The 24,190-nt window shown below is 42.0% G+C and overlaps 1 protein-coding gene across 1 annotated transcript in view; it reads right to left on the bottom strand.

Annotated features, from left to right (window-relative positions):
- Nucleotides 1-1,360: 1,360 nt before the first annotated feature.
- The window catches only part of syt9a (synaptotagmin IXa), an 89,304-nt gene continuing 66,474 nt past the window's right edge, over nt 1,361-24,190 (bottom strand). The window contains exons 6-7 of the mRNA XM_084124752.1: nt 22,616-22,745; nt 1,361-2,062 (exon numbers count right to left, since the gene is read on the bottom strand). Coding sequence (XP_083980878.1) covers nt 1,994-2,062; nt 22,616-22,745 — 199 coding nt within the window. The 3' untranslated portion in view covers nt 1,361-1,993. The remainder of the gene's footprint in view (nt 2,063-22,615; nt 22,746-24,190) is intronic.

Genomic DNA, 24,190 nt, shown 5'->3' with positions numbered 1-24,190 from the left:
CAGCTGCAGTGCTGTATGAGAGCAAAGAATTTCTGTCAGACTGTATGGGAAAATTAGCTAATCTCAATAGTCTCTGGAGTCATTGCAGGGAAAATGACTGTGGGTTTTACTACTGGTTCAATATATGCCTTTTGTAGTTTAAAGTTCATTGTGAATATTCTAATATTTATAAACTGATATACTGTACAGCAGGGTTTAACCCTTGTATGGTGTTTGGGTCTGTAGGACCTGTTTTCATTTTTTATCAAAAGAAAAATTATACGATTAATTATTTTTTCAAACTCAAACCCCCCATCTGGACATCTGTGTCCTCATAAACCAAACGGCTTAAAAAACATACTAAATGGTGTTTTTTGAAATTAAAAAAATAGCAAAAGTTTTCTTTGATTGGTAGGTTTGGGGTAGGGTTAGTGTAATCACAGAAATCACAGATTTGTACATTTGTGTGTGAAAGAGAGAGATTGTGTGTAAGTGTGAGAGAGTGAGAGTGTGAGTGCAAGAGTGAGTTTTGTGTTTCTACCCCTGCCGTTCCCGCACAAGGTTGCAATTCTTAAATGTGATCTAACAAAGGTAAAGAGAAAATATTAAACATATGCTGTTTATATGGCTTGTAATTGGGATGAAGTAAACATCTGTTGAGTATTTTAACATAACATTTTTGATTGTGTTGAATTAAAAACCCAAAAATGCAGTGGATCCACCAGACCCACGAACACTGGCTGAATAACAAAAATATGAACACCACACAAGGGTTAAATTGTTCCAGTTCCATTTGTTTGTGTGTGTGTGTGTGTGTGTGTGTGTGTGTGTGTGTGTGTGTGTGTGTGTGTCCACAAATATGGCAATATCTGAAATCCTTGTCCTTCTGGGGACATTTTTGGTCCTCATTAGGAAAACAGCTTATAAGTCATACAGAATGATGTTTTCTTTGTTGTTGTTTTTTTAAAGAAAACTGCAGAAAGTTTTCTGTGATGGTAGGTTTAGGGGTAGGGTTAAAGGATAGAACATACTGTTTGTACAGTATGGAAAGTCCCCATAAAACATGAAAACCCAGAGAGATATAGAGAGAGAGGTTGTTCCTAAAACAAATCCTAAAACAAGAAGAAAAAAAGATTTGCTGTTGGTGTAAAAAAAAAGTACTGAGAAAAAGCTATAGGCACATTGGGTTTCACCAAAAACATTCATTCTAAGATGGTTATTTATATATTTTTTCGAGTCAGCCAAGGATTACATGAAAAGAACAATTTGAGATGCCTAAATCAATAGAACTGTGTCAACTTCTCCAAAATGCTTGACACGAAACCTTAAGATAAGAAACTTTGAACCATTACACCCTTATACTTGCACAATGATTACAGTAATCAGAAACACTGCATTTCAACAAGCTTAGTTTTGTAAGAAAAAGATGTTTAATAACATGAGATATAACATTTTACTTGCAAAGTCTGTAAACAATTCACCACCATGACGCTTGATGACAAAATCCACAGAGCATTTCAAACAAGTAACAGAGAACATCTTGAACTTTACCACACCAAAACACACTCATGCGCAGTGGGAGGGTATAAATTAAAAAGGGAAGTTGACATTCTGACCTCAAGAGCATTGAGTGACACACTGACACTCCATTTAAAAACACATACCGAGACTGATTTAGAAAACATTTACTTGGAATCAAAACTTTGAGAACAACATAAAAATACTCTTTTCCACTTTTTTTCCACTAAATTTTCTTTTCCAATTCACCATGAGTAGCACAAAATAACCATACAGTGTGTGACCACTCAACATGCAGCTGAAACAATCAAGTATTCCCATGCAGTGGAAGGGCTTCCAGGTGCACAGGTAGAAGAAAATGGCACACCGTTCCCTTTGATGTCAGGAGCAGCCTACTGGAGCTCTCTGATCTTAGGCCTCTGGATCCCAGGACAGAACATCTTGTGCATAAATTCTCTTCTATTGTTGGTCTGAAGATGAGAAATTGGACCTCAGGCTATGGTGATGGAGGAGCCTTCAGGGAATTACAGGAACCTCCCTGGCTTCCCCCTCCAGTACTGTGATACTGCAGACAGCAGAGGAGAACAAAGCACTAATAGTCATCTTAGTTCACTCAAAACGTCATCAGTCATGCTTGCACTGATTTGACATTACTGCATTGGACATTTACATTAAGTTCAGGGTTCACAGATCATGATTGTGCTCCTGTTGTAGCGCAAACGACTTTTGCTGCTATTAAGGTGGGATACCAATAAGGTTGTGTGGTCTGGTTAGGTGGTTTAACGGTGTGTAGTTAGGTTTAACAGTGGGTTAAGGTGTAAGGGAAGGGTCAACAGTGTAATTCTAGATGCAATTACAGAAAATAATTACAGCTGTAATTACATGCAGGTATTTTATATATATATATATATATATATATATATATATATATATATATATATATATATATATATATATATATTAAGTGCATTGTACCATAAGATTAATTTATATGTTAGTACAAAGAAGTTGAAGACTCAAAATGGGGCCAAATGTATCATTAATTAAATAAGTAATAAAAAGAAAACTCATTTAAAAATAGTTAAAACAAGAATTAAATCAATGGTCCTAAAATACCTATTGTATACCTAAACACCTATTGTATCTGTTCCCGTTCTTATTAGGGGCCAAGCACCGAAGGTGCGGAGGCACCTATTGTGTTTGTTCCGGTTCTTATTATTATTCTTCTTCCGACTGGGCGTCTATGGCAGCCCATAGAACCGATTGCGGGAAAGTTGTTTTGGTTTGACATTCTGATAGAGGACAGTCCCAACATTAAATACACCAATTTTGGTGTTTCTAAGTCATTCCCTCTAGCGCCACCACCTGTCCAAAGTTTCACTCACATTTTGCTAATAACTTTTGAACCGTAAGGCCAATCAACAAAATTATTTTTTCATCTGATTCCTGAGCTCATGACGGTTCGATTGCACCCTATGACGTCATTTTCTGTCATACAAATATGCCCGCCATCTTGATTTTTCAAAAAAAGCTACTTTTTCGAACTCGTCCTAGACGGTTTGTCCGATTTGCACGAAAATTGAACCAGATCATCTTCAGGTAGTGCTGACAAAAAGTTATGGAATTCAAATTGATTCGTCAAACCGTTTTCAATAAACGCACGCATACATTTTACGTAGTATTAGCAAAAACAGTTGTAAGGCTGTATCTCCGCAACGGTTTATCGTATTCAGACCAAACTTGGTACATGTACTCACAATCATGACCTGAGGCAACATGCCGCGTTTCGGCGCAGCGCCACCTACTGGTCCGGATATATGAAAAATGGCTATTTTTGCTTATAACTTCTGAACAGTTTGTCCAAAAATCATACAATTGGCCTCGTTAGATTCAGGGCAACATGCCGAGTAGACTGATATCCAATTTGACCATATCGGCCATTTTGACTGTCGGCCATTTTGAATTTTGTGCTGAAATGCTGTATTTTAAGAACGCATGAACGGATTGTTACGAAATTTGGTATTGGTCATCATCACGATGTCCTGAAAGAACCTAAGAAGTTTCGAAACAGCGCCACCTAGTGGTGAATTTTTTTTCCAAATGCTTTTAACTTTGGGTGTGGTCGACTTATTTTCACGAGACTCATCTCATTAGACTCCTGAATCGTTGCCGAGTCCCACAATACCAAACATGCTAGGTTTTGCCATACGGTTTCTGTAGCGTTGTGATTTAGCGCTTAAAAAACATTTGGCTATATCTTCGAAACCGTTTGTCCGATCGAGGCGAAACCACCGTCAGAAGTTTGAAAACATAGGTCGATAGCTAAACGCCAATGTCCAAATGCGAAAATATTGATGTTTAGGGGTAGTAAATTCCAATCAAAGTCATGTGTCAGTCATTTTTTACGTGTTTTTTCATATAAATGTCTATAACTCCGAAGCGAATTGAGATATTTTCACCAAAATCGACACACATATGTATGGGCTCACTCTGAGGACACATAAAAAAATTGTGGGACTGAGCCTCTTGGTGGCGCTATAATAGAACAAAACATGGAATTCCCATTGACTTCAATACAGTTTTGTGAAATAAAATGCTATACTAAACAAATGCATTGGTGTAATATTACGAAACTCAGAATGTGCCATCTGCACCATCCCCTGAAGGTACTCATAATATTTTGAGACAGCGCCTCCTAGCGGTCAAAAGTTATAACAAAATTTCCAAAACTGCTAATAACTTTTGAATAAATTGGCCTATTGTAATGCAACTGGTCTTAATAGATTCCTTGGGTCAAGCTGAGAACATAGATACCAAGTTTTCCTTATTTGGCCAAACTTCCTGTCCGCCATCTTGATTTTCATTTAAAGCCTACTTTTTCGAACTCCTCCTAGACCGTTTGTCCGATTTTCACAAAAATCGAATCGTATCATCTCCAGACCTCGCCGATTAAAAGTTATGGATTTCGTGTCGATTGACGAAACCGTTTTCGTATACCGCAGCAGCAAATTTGAGGCATGATAACAAAAGGACTATTCAGGCTTTATCTCTGCAATGCCTTGACATATTGACACCAAACTTTGTATGTGTCATTGTCACTTCACTCTGACCACATCACATCAGTTTTGTAACTGCGCCACCTATTGGTCGAAAGTGATAATCCATTAAATCATATTTTTAATTATTGTTTCTATGATTTTTCAGCCATTTCGCCTAAAAAACTCTTTAAATGTCTTTAATTGCTCATTGTTGCAGTTGGTCTGACACTTTCAGACATGTCGGCATGTCTTGTCATCTGATTCTGCTTGGCCCCGATAATTGCTGCTTGCAGCTATATTTATTATTATTATTATTAATCATAATAATAATAAAAATAAAAATAATAATTTGTGCTGAAGTATGTGAAATCTGAAGTAGAACGTTGAAGATTTGAGGTGGAAGAGTAGTGTTAAAAATAAGTTGGCCTTTAATAGGCAAATAATTTGTTCTAGCTCCCTGCATTGCCACAAATGACAGAGCTATACAGTGGATATGTTGCTTTAAATAAAGTCTCTAGATAGTTTTCAGAGAAATTCTAACATTTCTTTAATGTCAGTAATGTTTCTAGGTGCTTGATTCTTTTATTTTCCCCATGTGAATTTGAATGTCTTATAAAAAGAAAAGAATAACAAATGAAGAGGATCTTTGATATTTTGAGTATGATTTTTTTCCTGCAGGACCACGACCTTGATTCAATTGTCAATTTTCAGACTTCAAATCACCAGAGCAATCTAGCAATGATTTTTTTTTTTTTTTTTTTTTAATTAGCTCTCTATTTAATTTGTGGTTAAATCTTTCAGTAAGGTCTTATTTGTTAACATCAGTTAAAGGGATAGTTCACCCAAAAATGAAAATTAGCCCATGATTTACTCACCCTGAAGCCACCCTAAGTGTATATGACATTCTTCTTTCAGACAAATACAATCAGAGTTATATTAAAAAATGTCCTGGATCTTCCAAACTTTATAAAGTCAGATCTGAAATCAATATTTCTTATCTCTATAATTATTTATGTGGTGAAATGCTGTGTAATAAGTGGCATGACTGTATACCGTATCTCTTAAATCGTCTAGTGTGAACTTGCCGTGCTAGCAACTGCTCCTTCCGCGGAAGCTTTGCGTTTAAAGACCTAATCAAATATTTCAACTCAGATCAATATTTCGTGTCTAATTATTTACTTATGTGGCAAGTAGCCGTGTAATAAGTGGGATAATGTACATCCAGCCGGTTGTTATCTCAGAATAAACCTCCTTCAGGCTGATGCAAGACCAAGACCAAAGTCCTCATCACCCTGTCGGGGGTTTATTCTGATTTTATTCCTTAGATATTATCCCTTACTTAATGTTAGTTAATCAACATATTGTTCATTGTTTGTTCATGTTAGTTCACAGTGTATGAAGTATTTTTAACAGATACAACTTTTCATTTCAAATAATTTATGAAATATTGAAATTAACAAAGATTAGTTTGATTAGTAAATTAAAGATATGTAAAGATTAGTAAATAATCATTCACGTTAACTAATGTAGTTAACTTAAGTTGACAAACAAGACCTTATTGAAAAGTATTACAAAATGAATTTCTTTTTATTTATACAGTGCATCCAGAAAGTATTCACAGCGCTCCACTTTTTCCACATTTTTTTATGTTACAGCCTTAATCCAAAATGGATTAAATTAGTTATTTTCATCAAAATTCTACAAACAATACCCCATAATGACAACATGAAAGAAGTTTGTTTGAAATCTTTGCAAATTTATTAAAAATAAGCTCAGTTGCATCCTGTTTCCAATGATCATCCTTGAGGTGTTTCTACAACTTGAGTGGAGTCCACCTGTGATAAATTCAGCTGATTGGACATGATTTGGAAAGGCACACACCAGTCTATATAAGTTCCCACAGTTAACAGTGCATTTCAGAGCACAAACCAAGCCACGAAGTCCAAGGAATTGTCTGTAGACCTCTGAGACAGGATTGCATCGAGGCACAAATCTGGGGAAGGATACAGAAAAATGTCTGCAGCATTGAAGGTCCCAATGAGCACAGTGGCCTCCATCCTCCGTAAATGGAAGAAGTTTGGAACCACCAGGACTCTTTCTAGAGCTGGCCGCCTGGGCGATCGGGGGAGAAGGGCCTTAGTCAGGGTGGTGACCTCTTGGTTACTCTGACAGAGCTCCGTTTCTCTGTGGAGAGAGGAAAACCCTCCAGAAGAACAACCATATCTGCAGCACTCCACCAATTTGTCCTGTATGGTAGAGTGGCCTGACGGAAGCCACTCCTCAGTAAAAGGCACATAACAGACGGTCTGGAGTTTGCCAAAAGGCACCTGAAGGACTCTCAGACCATGAAAAACAAAAATCTCTGGTCTGATGAAACAAAGATTTAACTCTTTGGCCTGAATGGCAAACGTCATGTCTGAAAGAAACCAGGCACTGCTCATCACCTGGCCAATACCATCCCTACAGTGAAGCATGGTGGTGGCAGCGTCATGCTGTGCAGATGTTTTTCCTGGGATACTACTCAGGATCGAAGGAAAGATGAATGCAGCTATGTACTGAGACATCCTTGATGAAAACCTGCTCCAGAGCGCTTTGGACCTCAGACTGGGGCAACGGTTCATCATCCTACAGGACAACGACCCTAAGCAAACAGCCAAGATAACAAAGGAGTGGCTACTGGACAACTCTGTGAATGTCCTTGAGTGGCCCAGCCAGAGCCCAGACTTGAACCCGATTGAACATCTCTGGAGAGATCTGAAAATGGCTGTGCACCGACTGTCACGGATGGAACAGGAGTCAGACAGATGGTAAGTGAAATGTAGCTTTATTAACAGAAACACGGAACCAGATGGAGATATGGTGAGTTTGCAAGCAGATGATACTCAGACTCTGATTATTATTTAGTTAAGTTCCTGTCTCTGTTTCAGATGGCGGCTGGAAGATCTCAGGAAGAGGGCTGAAGACTGAGGAAGACAGACGGAGCTTCGGATGTAGACGGAAGGCGGATGAATCTCAGGTGAGTAGTGGGTAAGTAGCGTAAGAGAGTCTGTGTGTCTTGTAGAGATGAGACCAGACAATGAATGTGAGAAGAGGAGCTGAATATAAAGGGTGGTGGAATGATGAGATGATTTAGTACTCCGGAGATGATGAGCGAGTGGGAGGAGTGAGTGAACGAGTGGGAGGAGTGAGTGAATCTGGTGGAACCCTGACAGTACCCCCCCCCGGAGGCGAATGTCCCGGGTCGAAAGCCACACCTTTTGACCAGGCTGGTACTGAGGAGGATCGGATCGACGACGATCGGCCTGGTTCTTGTGCCTCCGCACTGCCTGTTGGAGTTGCACGTGAGCCGAGTCCCATACCCTCTCGCTCTGATGGAACCAGTAGTCGACAGCTGGAACCTCCGAGGGCTCACCCGACCAGGGGAAGAGTGGAGGTTGATAACCCAGGATACACTGAAAGGGGGTGAGCCCTGTGGTGGATTGCCGAAGGGAGTTCTGGGTAGTATTCTGCCCAGGGGAGGAAGCGGATCCAGCTATCCTGGTACTGGTGGCAATAGGTCCTCAGATAACGTCCGATCTCCTGGATCTTCCGCTCAGTCTGGCCGTTTGTCTGAGGGTGGTATCCAGAAGATAGGCTAACAGTAACCCCGAGGAGTCTGAAGAATGCTTGCCAAACCCTTGAAATGAACTGTGGTCCTCTATCCGACACTATGTCTTCGGGGATGCCGAAGTTTCGGAACACATGGTTGAAGAGGGCCTCTGCGGCCTCGAAAGTGGTTGGAAGTCCAGGCAGAGGGATCAGCTTGCAAGCTTTAGAAAACCGATCCACAACGACGAGGATACAGGTGTGGTTATTGGATCTGGGAAGGTCAGTCATGAAATCAATTCCAATGTGGGACCACGGTCGTTGTGGGATGGGAAGCGGCACGAGCTTGCCCTCTGGGAGTCTTCTGGGGGTGTTGGTTATGGCGCAGACTGAGCATCCTCTGACGTACCGGGAAACATCTTGCGAGATGGACGGCCACCAGTACTGATGACTGAGGAGCGAGAGGGTACGCCTGCTACCTGGATGTCCAAAGCCCGGAACGGTATGAGCGGAGTCCAGAAGGGCGGCACGAAGATGACGAGGTACGAAGATGAGCCCCTCTGGACCTCCCGGCGGAGCGGGATGACGAAGGTTCTCCTGGGAAATCTGCTCATCGATGTCCCAGATGATCGGGCTGACGATCATGGCTGGAGGGAGAATGGATTCAGGTAGAGGATCCTCGGATGATGAATGATGAAGACGGGAGAGAGCATACGCTTTACAATTCTTGCTACCAGGTCGGTATGATACGATGAAATCAAAGTGGGTAAAGAAGAGGGCCCATCGTGCCTGACGAGGATTTAGCCTTTTCGCCTTTCTGAGGTATTCCAGTTTGCGATGATCGGTTATGACCTCAAACTGGTGATTGGCTCCCTCCAGCCAATGCATCCATTCCTCTAATGCGAGCTTGATGGCGAGCAGTTCCCGATTCCTGATATCATAGTTCCGCTCCGCCGGGGATAGCTTCTTAGAGAAGAAGGCGCATGGATGGAGTTTGGGAGGATCACCCTGCCGCTGGGAGAGGACCGCTCCAACCCCTGTTGAGGACGCGTCAACCTCGACAACAAAAGGCAGATCAGGGTTAGGATGGGCCAAGATTGGAGCGGTCAGGAAGGCTTCTTTGAGACATTGAAAGGCTAAGATGGCTTCAGGAGATAAGGACAGAGACTTGGGCCGGCCCTTTAGAGATGAGGTCAGAGGAGCACTGATGAGACTGTAGTTATTAATGAATCTTCTATAAAAGTTGGCGAACCCGAGGAATCGCTGAAGATCCTTCACAGTTGAGGGCAGGGGGCAGTTCCGGATAGTTTCCACCTTCCTCTGGTCCATCTGGACTCCATGTTGGTCTATGATGTAGCCCAGGAATTGCACAGTGGTGGTGTGAAACTCACATTTCTCCAGTTTCAGGTACAACTTATGAGCTCTCAGTTTCTCCAGAACTAGAGTGACGTGGCGCTTATGTTCTGAGAGAGGAGTAGATGAGAATGTCGTCTATATAGACAACCACAAATCTGTTGAGATACTCCCGGAAGACTTCATTCATGTAACCCTGGAAGACTGCTGGAGCGTTGGATAATCCGAAGGGCATGACCCTATACTCATAGTGACCTGAGGGCGTGACGAATGCTGTCTTCTATTCATCACCCCGACGAATACGAATCAAGTTATACGCACTGCGTAGATCCAACTTGGAAAAGATGCGGACCCCACACAGCTGCTCCAGAGCTGCTGGGACCAGAGGATGGGGATAACTAAACTTTACAGTTTGAGAGTTAAGATGTCGATAGTCTAAGCACGGCCTCAAGCCTCCGTCCTTCTTAGCCACGAAAAAGAAGCTGGAAGCGGCAGGGGACGTAGATGGACGAATGAACTGCTGCTGAAGAGCTTCCTCCACATACTCCTCCATGGCCTTCTGCTCCGGGATGGACAGAGGATAAACGTGGCCTTTAGGTAGAGTGGCTCCAGGTAGCAGGTCGATGGCGCAGTCCCATGGCCGGTGAGGTGGTAGCTTGATCGCCAACTGCTTGCTGAACACATCCTGGAACGCCCTGTACTCTGCAGGAATCTCCACCTGGTGCTGGACTTCTGGACTCTCAATGGAAGTGGAGCAAACGTGAATCTTGGGTCTTCCCACTGAAGATGAAGAAGAAGGAGAAGAAGAGGGAATTCTCTGGATCTTCTTAACCGGAGCTAGACAGGCATGAGAACAGTTCTCCCCCCAGCGAAGGACCTCCCCGGATTTCCAGTCGATTGTGGGTTGATGTTGTACCATCCAAGGGCGTCCCAGGATGAGCTCAGCAGTGGACTCCTCCAGCACCATGAAAGAGATGTTCTCTGAGTGTAAGCAGCCTATGCGGAGCGTCAGTGTGGGGGTGAAATGACGAATTCGACCTCGGCCCAGCGGTTTTCCCTGGATGGTTTGGACTCTGAGATCTTGATGACTCCGGCGCTTACGGACATTCAATTTTTAAAGGAGCTGAGTTGAAATGAAGTTCCCTGCTGAGCCGGAGTCGAGGAGAGACGTTCAATTTTTAAAGGAGCCGAGTTGAAATGAAGTTCCCTGCTGAGCCGGAGTCGAGGAGAGCTTGCGCTGAGACACAGACACGAGAGGTTAACAAATGAACAGTAGTGCGATTCAAGGTTTCAATCTTAGGAGGAATATGAATGGAACTTACCGCCGGGCGCTGTGGTCCAACTGGGCAGTTGCTGATGAGATGTTTATCACCCCCACAATAAAGACAGAGGTTGAGTTGAATTCTGCGCTGACGCTCCGTAGGAGAAAGATGAGTGGAGTCAATCTGCATAGGCTCGGGTGCTAGAGGAGCGACAGATGGAGCCGAGGGCGGAGGACTTACAGCGGTTGCAGGGATATCACAGGCAGACAAGCGTTGAGATACTCAAATGGTTTTCTGAATGAGGCTCTCGATTCCCATGGAATCGTCATATACGACCACCAGCTGACGGATATTAGGGTTGAGACCATGTCGAAAAGCAGTAATCAGGGCGATCTCATTCCAGCCACTAGATGCCGCCAGGGTGCGAAACTGAAGAGCGCATGTACTCACTGAAGAATTTCCTTGACAAAGGTTGTAGAGTTGATCGTGAATGGTGAGATCTGAAACTGTCTGGCCGAAAACTTCCTTGAAATGTTGAATGAAGCTTGACAGAGATTTAACCACTTGAACATTCGAGTTCCAAAGAGATTGAGCCCACTGGAGAGCTCGGCCGGACAGCAGGGAGATAACAAAAGCCACTCGGGCTGAATCATTGGAGAATTGATGTGCCTGCATTTGAAAATATAGCGATACCTGAAGCAAAAAAAACGCTGCAGTCCTCCGCCTCTCCGGAGAATGTCGCTGGTCGGGCCATGGGACTCGCAGAGGCAGCTGACGAAGCAGCGGGTGTTTGCGGAAGTAGATGCTGGTGTGCGGAGTGAAGGACGTCTTCGGGGGCGGTGGGTATATACTTGATTTAAAGGACAAGTTCGGTATTTTACACTTAAAGCCCTGTTTACAGATCGTTTCTGATGAAATAGAACGGTTAAGATTAAAATTTGGGTTTTACAGGTTTTATCGTAGTTTTTGTCCAACTCCATTGACTTGTTTTTGATGTGCTGTGAGTACGGTATTACTCCGCCGCCGAAAACTGGACTGGAGTGTCTATTATTCAAGCTCTCAACGGAAGAATGTACGGGTGTGAGGCGTTTGGAAAAATAGGTCCACAGTTTTACAACGAATGGTAAAACACCTGTTGGAAAGCATCTTTTGCACCGATTTTTGTGTGAGCATACCAGTGAACACCCCTGACCACTCGGTGAGTTTCACGTCTTTGTAAATGAAAGTGTAATGCATTTTAGGAAGGATTGTTCCAGTGCACCTATGCAGTCATTGTGGAGGTGGGGGGGGGGGAGAAGCGAAGAAACCTAAAATTCTCGGGACAGCAGCATGTGTCCAAATTTTAATCTTAACCGTTCTATTTCATCAGAAACGATCTGTAAACAGGGCTTTAAGTGTAAAATACCGAACTTGTCCTTTAATGGCTTTATTTTACAATTACAATTTTATTTGCTATTGTTATTGGGGTTATACTTACAAGATAGAGCAAATAAAATTGTAATGGTCTAATTAATTAAATAAAAAAAAATAAAAAAAACTTGTTACCATTGTTGTGGTCTGCATGCTGAATGTTGTGTCTGTGTGTGACTCAAGCAAAATTGCAAGATATTGTCACAAATATAGAGGGATTATATCAACCCAATTAAAAGTTTATGCCATAAGTGTTAGCAATACAATTTTATAAGATCATTATTATACATGAAATATAGTTATGTTATATATCATTAATACATTCATTCAAAACATGGAAATAATATATAATATATATAATATTTATTACTTCGTTTTAAATAAATAAACAAACTGTCCCAACTTTTTATTTAAACCTGAAATGTATTATGGGGTTATAATTTCATTGGTTTTTAATAATAGTATTATTAATACTATTTAGTTAGTCTATTATTTTTGTAGCCAAGTCAACACAATGTTAAGAGTCTTTTTCTAAGTTAATGTAGGCCTATGGATCTGTTTTGAAAATTTCATTCTTTCTTTGCTATGGATATCGTCTCGGGTTACTTGACTGTAACCCTGTTCCCTGAAAAAGCGGGAACGAGATGCTGTGCTTGATTTAAGTGCTATGGAACGCTTTTGTGCATGAGCAGCTGTGAATATATGTGTGCAACACGTCAATAGAACTGACTTTGAGCTTTTATAGCCTCGGACAGTGACGTCATTAGAATGCGCGCACATCATAGGCTATAATTAGGTGTGCCACAGGTGCATTGGCAGGTATAATTTTGTCTGAAGAGCAGTCCTGAGACATCCATAGTGCGGCAATAAAGTGCAGCATCTCGTTTCCGCTTTTTCAGGGAACACAGTTACAGTCAAGTAACCCGAGATGTTCCCTTTAAAAAGCTACACTCAATGCTGCACTTGATTTAAGCGCTATGGGAACGTGAATACCCACGCCCCCGCACTGTGGATGTCTGGACCCCTTACGGTTTTGTAGTGTGTGCTCACAAGAACGCAAAGAAGGTCTCAGACATGAGCTTGTGATGTCATTTCAAGGACGTGAGAGCCCAGAGTGGCATGAACATCCAAACTATAAATCTTATGAATGTGTGCGGAGAGGACCAGCCTGCCGCATCACAAACATGCTTCGGGGGGCACACCCCGCCAAGGCTTGGGAAGAAGTGACCCCCCAAGTAGAATGAACCCCTAATGCCTGATGCCTAATTGCATCCCTCACCCAATGTGAAATTGTCAGTTTTGTGGCGGCTTCCCCTGTTACGGCCACCATGACAAACAAATAGTTGCTCTGACTTACGCCACTGGCTAGTGCGGTGGACGTAGGACTGAAGAGCACGGACTGAGTCTCTCCTGGGCAGAAGGCCTCAAGAGTGACCGGATATACGGTCGAGAAAGGGACCTTAGGCAGGCAGTCAGGATGAGGATGCAAGATTATTTTTAAAGAAGTGGTAGCCATGAGAAAACCATCTTAAAAGTCAGAAATTTTTCAGACGCTGACCCTAGAGGTTCCAAGGGGGTCTCAACCAGACCCTCCAGGACTATAGCTAAGTCCCATAAAGGGATCTTGGTTTTAACGGGAGGCCTCAGCTGCCTGGCTCCACAAACGAAGCGGGCGAGCAGAGGATGTTTCTCAAGTGACACCCCGTCAATCAAGGCGTGGCAAGCCGACAAAGCAGCCACATAAATCCTGAGAGTGGCGGGGCATGTGCCTGCTGATAATTTTTTCTGCAGGAAGTCCAGACCTGAAGCAATCTGGCAGTTAACTGAATCTGCATTACGTGCAGTGCACCTTTCAAAGACACCCAATTTATTGGCATAACTTCCTCTGGTAGAGGGAGCCCTAGCACTGAGAATGGTCTCTATGATATGAACTAAAAAAAAAACAGTGTCCCTTAGTTGGTACCATTCGGGGCCAAGCATGAAGGTTCCACAACTCAGGCTGGGGATATTGTCCCCTGCGTTTGAGACTGATGATCCCTGCTGTTCGGTATCGCCCAGTGCGAGCCGTTGAGGAGAGATAGTATTTCCGAGAACCAAACTCTGTTCAGCCAACAAAGAGCTATCAGTAAGAGGCAAGGACACTTGATGACAAACCTTGGCCAGGACTCCTAAGGGTGTAAATTGTCCTAAGGGACAGGAACTTGTCCTGACCCTAAAGCAGAGCCTGCTGCACTCGCCTGTTAGAAGGCGCAAACACATTCCACCTGACGATTTTTGTAGGCGACTACCATAGTATTGTCCACCTGCGCTAGGACATGATAGCCCCTTAACTGCTGGAGGAAGTATTTCAGGGCCAAAAATACAGCCATTCATTCAAGGCAATTGATGTGCCAATCAAGATGATGCCTCCCCAGATACCGCTACCCAGGCCCGACAGGGAGGCATCTTTCATTAGCATTCTGCGACAGCAAGACACACCTAGAGTGGGACCCAAGGCAAGGAAACGGGTTCTGAACCACGTAGAAAGGGAATGAAGCCGCGGCGAGTAACCCTTACAATAAACATGGATTTTAGAAAGTGCACAAAGCATTCAGCGCATGACTTACCATAAACATGGATTTTTAGAAAGGACACGAAGCCCTTGCCCTTATTTATCTTTAGGGATTGTATAGATGAAGTTCCCAGTGTTTTGGACCACAACTTGAAATGGTCTCATGTGCAAAAGGCCCAGAGGGATCACTGTGGACGCAGCTGCCATGAGACCTATGTAATGTCCTTACCTAGCCAGATGTTCCTTAGGGTGTTTAAAATGGTCTTTATACGAGAGGGAGACAGATGTGCCCCCGATGGTGACAGAGTCCCATTTAACCCCCAAGCACGTTACCCTCTGGGCAGGAGAGAGAACAATATTTTTGGCGTTGCATCTCAGCCCCAGAGAGAGAAGATGAGCGGGGATTGATCTCGATGTCAAAGTGCAAGCTCTTGAGACTGGGCCAGTATCAGCAAATCGTCTATGTAACATGGCTAGGTCGAATGGATGGACACGATATTGGTAAGCTTCACATCCAAAAGCAAACCTCAGGAACTTCCTGTGTTGTGGCAACAGTTCTATGTGAAAATATGTGTCTTTAAGATCGATCGTGAAGAACCAATCGCCATGTTGAATTTGCAACACGATCTTCTTGATAGTTAGAATCTTGAACTTGAGTGTTCTGACGGAACGGTTCAAGCCTCAAAGATCTAAAAACGGACGCAGTTCCCCATTTCTTTCTTCTTTTGTGACAGCAGATGCGCCTACTCCTGTTTCACGGTAGTGGGATCCACTCCGTTAAAAGGAGGAGGGCAATGTATTCCTCCTTTTTTCTGTCTTTAGGACGCAAAGAGAGATATCCAGCAGTAGCTTTCATGCTACCAAAGTCTCTTTAAAGGGGTGCCAATTTTGATACTTCCTGTTGGGGGAATGTTAAATGTTCTGTGTCCTGGGCGATAACAGGAAACAACAGAACATTCAACATTTTGCTGGAAACCGCGGGGTGGTGGGGATGTTACAGTGGTTTTGTGAGGGTGTCAGGAAGGAGCTGATTGATGTATTTTACATGCCCCATTTGTATTTGTATTTTACATTCTAAGGGGCACACCCCCATAGACCTGGGACAAAAAAAAAACAAACTTTTTTTTGTCTTTGGTCTATTATGAGGCTGCTGTGCGCGATGAGCCAGTCCCCAGTCTTTACGAGGGGGAGCGTAACTCACCACACTCTGCTTTTGAGCCCCCATTTTGTTATTTTTTTAAACCAGATCAGCTGGGTACGCCTGCAACACTGCCATAGTGTGCAGAGCAGCACCAGTCTGACCCCCACCAGCGTGGATTTTATTATACACGGCTTGGTGGGGAGTGCTGACTCCTTAAATGACGATTAGCCCCAGAGAAGAGATAGCCCACAAGCATCTCTTCAGACTGGCGCATCATCGAATAACCACACGCCCCTGCACCCACGATAGTCTAATAAGTTGACGCTGAAGGGAAAAAAACATGCACAAAGAATAAGGTTTTCCCCATGAACGAGTTAACGTCATGGAGATCCTCAAGGAGGGCAGTCTAGCTGTAATCTAGCCACTGCACGAGTCACCACCTCGAGTAACCTCTCAAACGCTTTATCATAATGAGAGAAGTGCTCGGAGGCAGTGCGCTCAAAGTCCATTGTCAACATTTAATTCCTCAGAATTAAATGTGGCCAAAGAACAGCCAGACAATATATTAATACAAGTAGCTGATTTCTCATATTATCATTTAATTCCTCATCAATAAATACAGCCAAATATCAATCAGACAAGCAAACACGGTCTGGATGACAGGCCAGAACATCCCACTGTGCTCGCAATCACCATGCTCAAACGCAAGGGCAGCATGCTCTTTCCCCAAACAAACAAAAACAGCATTGGTGTATGTCTGATTCAGCCATAGGACGTGAACACGGAGGCACACACCGTTTGTTTTGTAAATCACTCATTTTCTTTTTGTTTCTTTTTCTTTCACTTGTCAGAGTGTAGAGGAAAAGAGAGATATTTTTCTGCACACTGTCTAGCAAAAACTTACTCCTATCAGAGGAAATAGAGAGTTTTTGAGAGCTTGAGAAGCACACACACATCACAGTATGTCTGAAGACAAAAGACCTGCCGATGCACCTGTGGCACATCTAATTATAGCCTCTGACATGCGCGCATTCCAATGGCATCACTCTCCGAGGCTATAAAAGCTCAAAGTCAATTCTATTGACGTGTTGCACACATATATTCACAACTGGTCATGCAAAAAAGCATTCCCATAGCGCTTAAATCAAGCGCAGCATTGAGTGTAGCTTTTAAAAGGAAACACTGTCATTCATCTCAATTTCGTGAATGATTCACAAAACAATAATTTAGCAGATTAAAGACAAGCTTCATCGTATTCAGGCCATTGTGATTTTCTGATGCGATCGGCTGATAATCGTCCTTCAACAGCACCTTCGGGTTTTGTCGTCTGTGCAGCGAAACAGTGGCTCTACTGGAATGTAGCAAATTTATGTTGTAATGTGCCATTAATAATTAAACAAATTGCTTGACTTTAATGAACTGTTACCTATTTAAGCATCAAGAACGGTAAAACTTGCTGTCGGCCAACATCGGTTAACAGTAGGCTACAATGTTATCGTCTAAATACCTGTTAATAAAAATGACAGACAATGAATTACAAAGCTCCGAAAAGTCTTTTGAATCAATAAATGCACATTTATTTTTTATTTTTGCCAAATATTAAACTAGAGACAAAATCATGGAAACTGTTCATAGAGCTGAGTTTCAAACTCGGAATGCTTGAAGCCCTGTGAGGCACATGTTGTAGTGTTGACCACACAGCTATCGTCTGAAAGCTTAACATCTTATGCTCATGCAAAGCCTTATTGATGTAACTATCACATCCATAGAAAGGCAGACAAGGCAGATGTAAACAAATAATGGTCTTTGATGGTTGTTGGTTGAGGCCAGGTCCGGATTGTGTCCACCTTCCTCTGGTCCATCTGGATGCCTCGTTGGTCAATGATGTACCCGAGAAAGTGAACTGTAGAAATGTGGAGCTCACATTTCTCTAGCTTCAGATAGAGATGTTGTTCCCTGAGGCGCTGGGGAACCTGTTTCACGTGGTGCCGATGTTCGGTGTGGTTCTTGGAGAATATCAGGATATCGTCGATATAGACAATGACAAACTGTTGGAGGAAGTCTCGGAGTATTTCGTTCATGTAACCTTGGAAGACTGAAGGAGCATTGGACAGTCCATAGGGCACCCTTACGGATGCAAATTAAATTGTAGGCACTTCGTAGGTCTAGCTTGGAGAATATACAGGCACCACGTAGTTGTTCCAGGGCTGAGGGGACCAGAGGAAGGGGATAACTGTGCTTGATGGTCTGTGAATTGAGAGTCCGGTAGTCGATGCAGGGCCGCAAGCCTCCGTCCTTCTTCGCCACAAAAAATAAACTGGAAGCGGCAGGGGACGTTGAAGGGCGGATGAAATCCTGGCGAAGTGCCTCCTTGATATACTCCTCCATGGCCTTCTGCTCCTGGATGGACAGGGGATAGACTCGACCTTTGGGTAGAGTCGCCCCAGGTAGCAGGTCGATGGCACAGTCCCATGGCCGATGAGGTGGTAATTGCGTTGCCAACCGCTTGCTGAACACATCCTGGAATGCCCGGTACTCTGGAGGAATCTCCATCTTCTTGTCAGACTCTGGACTCTCGATGGTAGTGGAATTGACGGCGATAGACGAAGTGGTAGAACTGGAATGAAAGGAAGGATGAGGAACCTTGATCACGGGGGTTAAACAGGTCTGATGACAGGAGGTACCCCACTGGAGAATCTCACCAGTAATCCAGTTTATCCGAGGTTCGTGTTGGAGCATCCACGGGCGTCCCAGGATGATGTCTGCGGTGGATCCTTCCAACACCAAAAACAAGATCTCCTCGGAATGCAGGCAGCCGATGCGGAGCGTATTAAAAAAAATGCTAACCATAACAACCTACTGTAAGCCTATTTAATTCTTAAAATAATAAAGAATGCTAAAACACAACTGCTACCGACTAATATCGGTTAGCAAGTCTTGACACGATTATTTTGTTTAATTTATTTCACTGTTGTTTCAGTTAATAAATGTACTAACAAATTAAAATAACACAAAGTATAGTACCTATTATATAGACACATAACCTGAGATGAATAGCCTTTATAGAAAAACTGGGCACACAATGTTAACGTTTAGCCTACTTTGCATAAATTTGATGCAATAATAGAAGCCTACGTTTGTTTCAGTTCTAAATTTGTACTTTAATTTCAGTATTGTGATTAAGAAGTTTTTTAACTAAAATGTTTCACTTGAATTTATTTGCTACCAGGCCAGCTGGCAGATTACGTAATAGAGAGAATAAACTGACACTTTTCAAAGTCTGTGATTATAGTGACACTTAGCGGTAAAAGGCAGCAAATACACAACCCCAATTTTACCGCCATGGGAACGGCGGCAGTAAAAGTATTATTCTGGTTGAGTACCAACTCTATGTGCGACACAGATGGAACTCTCTACAGTGAGAAATAGCAAATTGTAAATTGAGTAAATTGAAGAAACACCTGGACCGGTGCCATGCAAACACTAAGCTAAACAAGAGAGATGCAGCGGACAAGAGCGCGGGCAAGACAAAGCAACATAAATTAAGTTTATCTCTGTCTGCTGAAGTGAAGAGACTAGTGTCCACCCAATGTGTGCCAGGTTTGTGTTGTAAACCTGAACTAAAATAAAATAAAAGAATAGAAACAAAAATAAAAGAAAAAGAGGTTGTGCATCTAGCCATGTCATTAGGCTATAGATTGCATTATAGTGGGCTCTAGGTGTGTTTGGTATCTCTGCCATAATTTACCAGACTTTGATCGTTTGTCTACTTTTGAGATTCTGACAGTGATTGTTACTTATTTTATTGCGCCATGAGCCTTCCTACACAGTCATTGTGTTATACCACATCACCCATTGGATGTATAATGTGCAGCAATAAACTACATTTTAGCCTTTTAGAATATCTAGTCAACTCAAAAGTAACGCAAAAGTAGTATAACGCATTACAATTCAGAGACAGTAATATTGTAATGCAACTAATTACTTTCAAATGACAGTAACTAGTAATATATAATGTATTACATTTTGGAAGTAACTTGCCCAACTCTGCACTTCTTTAATTATCACACCTGATTCAGATCACTAGGAAAGAACATGAACTAAACTGAGAGCCGTTTGCATGACACAGTTTTCAACTAAAAACGAGGATTTGTTTTATTTAATTTTTTTTATGAATTTTGCACAAAAACAGCATTTTGTGGGCCTGAAAATGCAAACTTATGAAAACGTTTTTTTAAGTATGTTTTGAAAACGATACCGTTATCGCCTCCGTGTAATACAAAAATGCTAATTTGTTAAAATGGTGACATCATGCGCAATGCATATTACGTGCTCAGTCATTAGGCCTGTAGTGTTTCTTCACAAAGTGACATCACCAACTACTAATCTGGCATGCATAATCAGGGCTCTACAGTGCGCCCATTTCACTCGCACATGCGAGTAAATATTTCAGCGTGCGAACGTGAAAAAATATTTGGGCGCACTCGTGCGAGTGACACAGCATTTGCAAATACATCATCATGAGGAGGGGCAGAGTAGGACACTATATTACCGGGAGATCAATTATTTAGGCCTAAATCTTCAGTAGCTAGTCTGTAGCCTCATACAAAAAACTACAGTGCCCACACACAAACTATTTTAGGGCCCTATAATTTCCGCGATCACGGAATCGCGGACGGAATCGCGGAATTGGCAAATTAACGCGGAATCTAGTGTCAACGCGGAATTTTACATATTTGGAATAAAATTCTGTTTTTGTGTGGGAGAAAAACGTATGTCTGAGGAAAATCGCATATTACTGAAAGAACGAGCAGAGAGAGAGGCCCGGTCGCGCGCGCGTCTTCAAACTGTCTTGCTCTCTCTCACTCCCTCGCGCTTATTAATCTAAATCAATTGAGAATTGACACAATGGTAAAAGATCGGAAGAACGAGATTTCACGTGGAGCATTCGGATATTTTTTTCCTAAATTAGGCTACCGCTGTGTGTGAATTGTGCAAAAAAAAAACTTTTTTACCTTTCCTTCTTCTCTGAAAAGCGTTCCGCCCATTCAGCTGACATAAAAAACACTTTCAATAAACTAAACAAAACCTATCCAATGATGAAATGTTTTCTGTGTTGACAAATCTGTGAACTCCTCTTGTGCGATGTCCTAAAACTGCCGGGATAATCACACAACGCGTACAAGTCTGCTAATGATACGTCCGATTCGCGAACTAATGACTCATTTGAACCGATTCACTTTAATGAATCGTTAAAACAACTGATCTGTCCAACACTGAATCGGTTCGGTGTATAACAAAATCGGTAACACTTTACAATAAGGTTCCATTTATTAAACTCTAGTTAACTAGATCAGTTAACATTAACTATTAATAAACTGCACTTCTACAGCATTTATTAATCTTTATTAATGTTAATTTCACCATTTAGTAGCCTACATTATTTAAATGAAAAGTTGTATTTGTTAACATTAGTTAGCTTAATGCACTGTGTGAAGTAGGCTAACATTAAAAATACAGGGTTAGGGTTAACTAAGATTAACAAAGATTAATAAATACAGTAACAAATGTATTGCTCGTGGTTCATGTTAGTTAGCCTAATACATTCACTAATGTAAACAAACCAAACCACATTTAACATCTCTTAAAATGAGAATTTTGTTTGTTACCTCAATAAATTTAGGGTCATTCCTATTTTATTTGTGTACATTTTAATCATTAACATTAAAAACACTCTTTTTACGTAAAGGGTAAACAAAAAACTGAATTCCCAAAAATTAAAACGGAAAAAACGGAATTTGCAAAAATTAAAACGGAAAAAACAGAATTTGCAAAAATTAAAACGGAAAAAACAGAATTTGGGAAAAAATAAAACGGAATTTGGGAAAAAATAAAACGGATTTTATAGGGCCCTACTTATTCGGATCAGCACAGAGGGGCCCTCCCTGGAACTGTTTGATCCTACAAAATGTGCTGAAAATTGTCTGTCTGCTGGAAAGAGGTCAAGGAGACAAGGCTACAAAGCTTGGCCAAGTGACTCAGACATGATCTTCATTTCAGACATTTCATACAATGATAAATTAAATCTACATGACGATAAAATAGAATTAAATGAAAATCTTTTGTTTGAAAGTTTTGGTCTGATGTTCTTAACCTTACAGTGAGCATTGTAAATTTAATTGTTGAATAATTCTAATAATAAAACTATAATGATAAACTTATACAACAAAAATGACTGTGCCCCCAAATATTTGTCTGTGCTCCTAAATTTTTTTATTTAGGCGCACCAGTGCACCTTGTTCAAAAAGTAAGTGTAGAGCCCTGATAATACAGCGTTTTAGTAATTTTCACAGATCCGTGTGAATGGGGATCGTTTTGACAACATTGTCGCCTGTAAGCAAAAAAGTTTTGCTTTTTTAGTTCGTTGTTGTCGTGTAAATGTACCGAGTGTGTCAGATAAGGGAGACATACAAAATGTGCACAGCATTGGGTGCCCAGACAGGAGTATAATGACCTATACTTTTTGGTTTCAAATAACCATGCACCCAATGAAAAAGATATGTACAGTACTTTGAAAAGATACCTGCTGTCTTTGTAAAACTACACAAGGGATTTAAACAGAATATCAAACAAATCACAGTTTTTATAATTTTATATTTAAAGTTGGAATGCTGTATTTGGGACATTCAGTTTCATGCCTGATGTATTAGGCCTGTTGCACAAGCAAGTACTAAATTTTATCTGCATGAGCAGAATGAGGATGTCCATGTGTTCTTACCTCGATGAGAGGATGCCAGTGTGCAATGGGTTTGCGTGGGTAAGTCAGCATTTCATTCCAGTGTTCTCTTCCCAAACCCTCTGCATCATTACCTACTCGGCACACACCGATGACCTCATTGTGACCTACACTGTGAAAAGAAACAGCGAAATACTCTGTTTACTTCGTAAGACTACTTCTTGCAGAAATGTTGTTCTAAAAAAAACATGTCTGTCTTAGGGGGCTTTCAAACTGGGCATGTTTGCAGCGGTCCGAATCCGAATCTATCAAACAGTGGTTCATTTGCGTTCATCACAAACGAGCATAGTTTAATATACTGTGTGTTTTTGAACATAATTTGGTGGTATTATGCAAAGCAGAGTGAACAACATTTGTATCTACTGTATGTGTGTCGCATGAAGGCAGCTTTCTGCTGCTAGCAAACTGTCGCTTTTGAGCTACTCAGCTTGCACTCATTATGCATGACAATGCTGCATGCTCACTCTCGCTCATTTCCAAGGTAAATCATCACCACTGTCATACCCTACATTATTTTCATATATTTTCATATTCACGGGAATCGCACCACAGTTCCAGTGCATCCGAACTCAGACCACCTCCTACAGGTAGTCTAAGGTTGGGTACCACAGTGTGCTCCTGTGTACGCATGACAGCTTTCACATTTCCAACAAACGAACCGTGATCTGTTACGAACTAAACTGCTAGGGCCCTATCTTGCACCCAGCGCAACTGACTTTGTACAGCGACGCATGTATCATTCCTATTTTGCACCCGCGCAAAGCGCGTTTTTCCCTCCACAGAAGCACGTCGCTAAACTAGGGAATGAACTTGCGCTCATTGGGCGGTTCAGCGCAAAAAAGGAGGTGTGTTCCGGCGCAAACGTTCCTTCATGCTATTTTGCAGGTTTAGAAAACAATTGCGCCACTAACCAGGAAAAAATAGTTTAAAGTCAGTGGCGCGTTGCGCATGTTATTCATATGCTATTTTAAGGGCGCATGCTTGGCCATAATCAATGTAGCGTGTGCACAACGCGCATACACTTTGATTCTCTCATCTACACAGAAGCAGCAGTTTTCATTTTTGCAAATCATACATTATTACGATAGATAGATAGATAGATAGATAGATAGATAGATAGATAGATAGATAGATAGATAGATAGATAGATAGACAATTTATTATAAAAGCATACATCTAGCTTACACATTTACCAAAATTATCATACGCCTTTTTAACCGAAGTTAATTTGGGTGGGTTTCTCCATCCCCAACCTCCCTGACGAGAGCGTTGCTCTCCTCGGCTGTGAACCGCTCCTGGCGCGCGCCTGGCAAATCCGCCGTTATGATAGGAATCCGCTTTAGAACAAACGCGCCTGCTCTTAAAGGGAATGTGAGATGACGCTCTGATTGGTTTATTTCACGTTACGCCCAAACCACACCTATGAATAATGAAGCTCTTCAGACCAACCCATTTTAGATTTGCGCCTGGCGCAAGAGTCATTTATCCCGCCGGGAAACTAGCAACAGCGCCAAGACCCGCCCACAAAGTCACTTGCGCTTTGCGCTTTGACACTTG

Source organism: Abramis brama (genome assembly GCF_963993115.1).
Source record: "Abramis brama genome assembly, chromosome: 9".
Lineage (NCBI taxonomy): Eukaryota > Metazoa > Chordata > Actinopteri > Cypriniformes > Leuciscidae > Abramis > Abramis brama.
The sequence above is the reverse complement of the archived record's forward strand: the minus strand, read 5'-3'. Positions and strand labels throughout refer to the sequence as shown.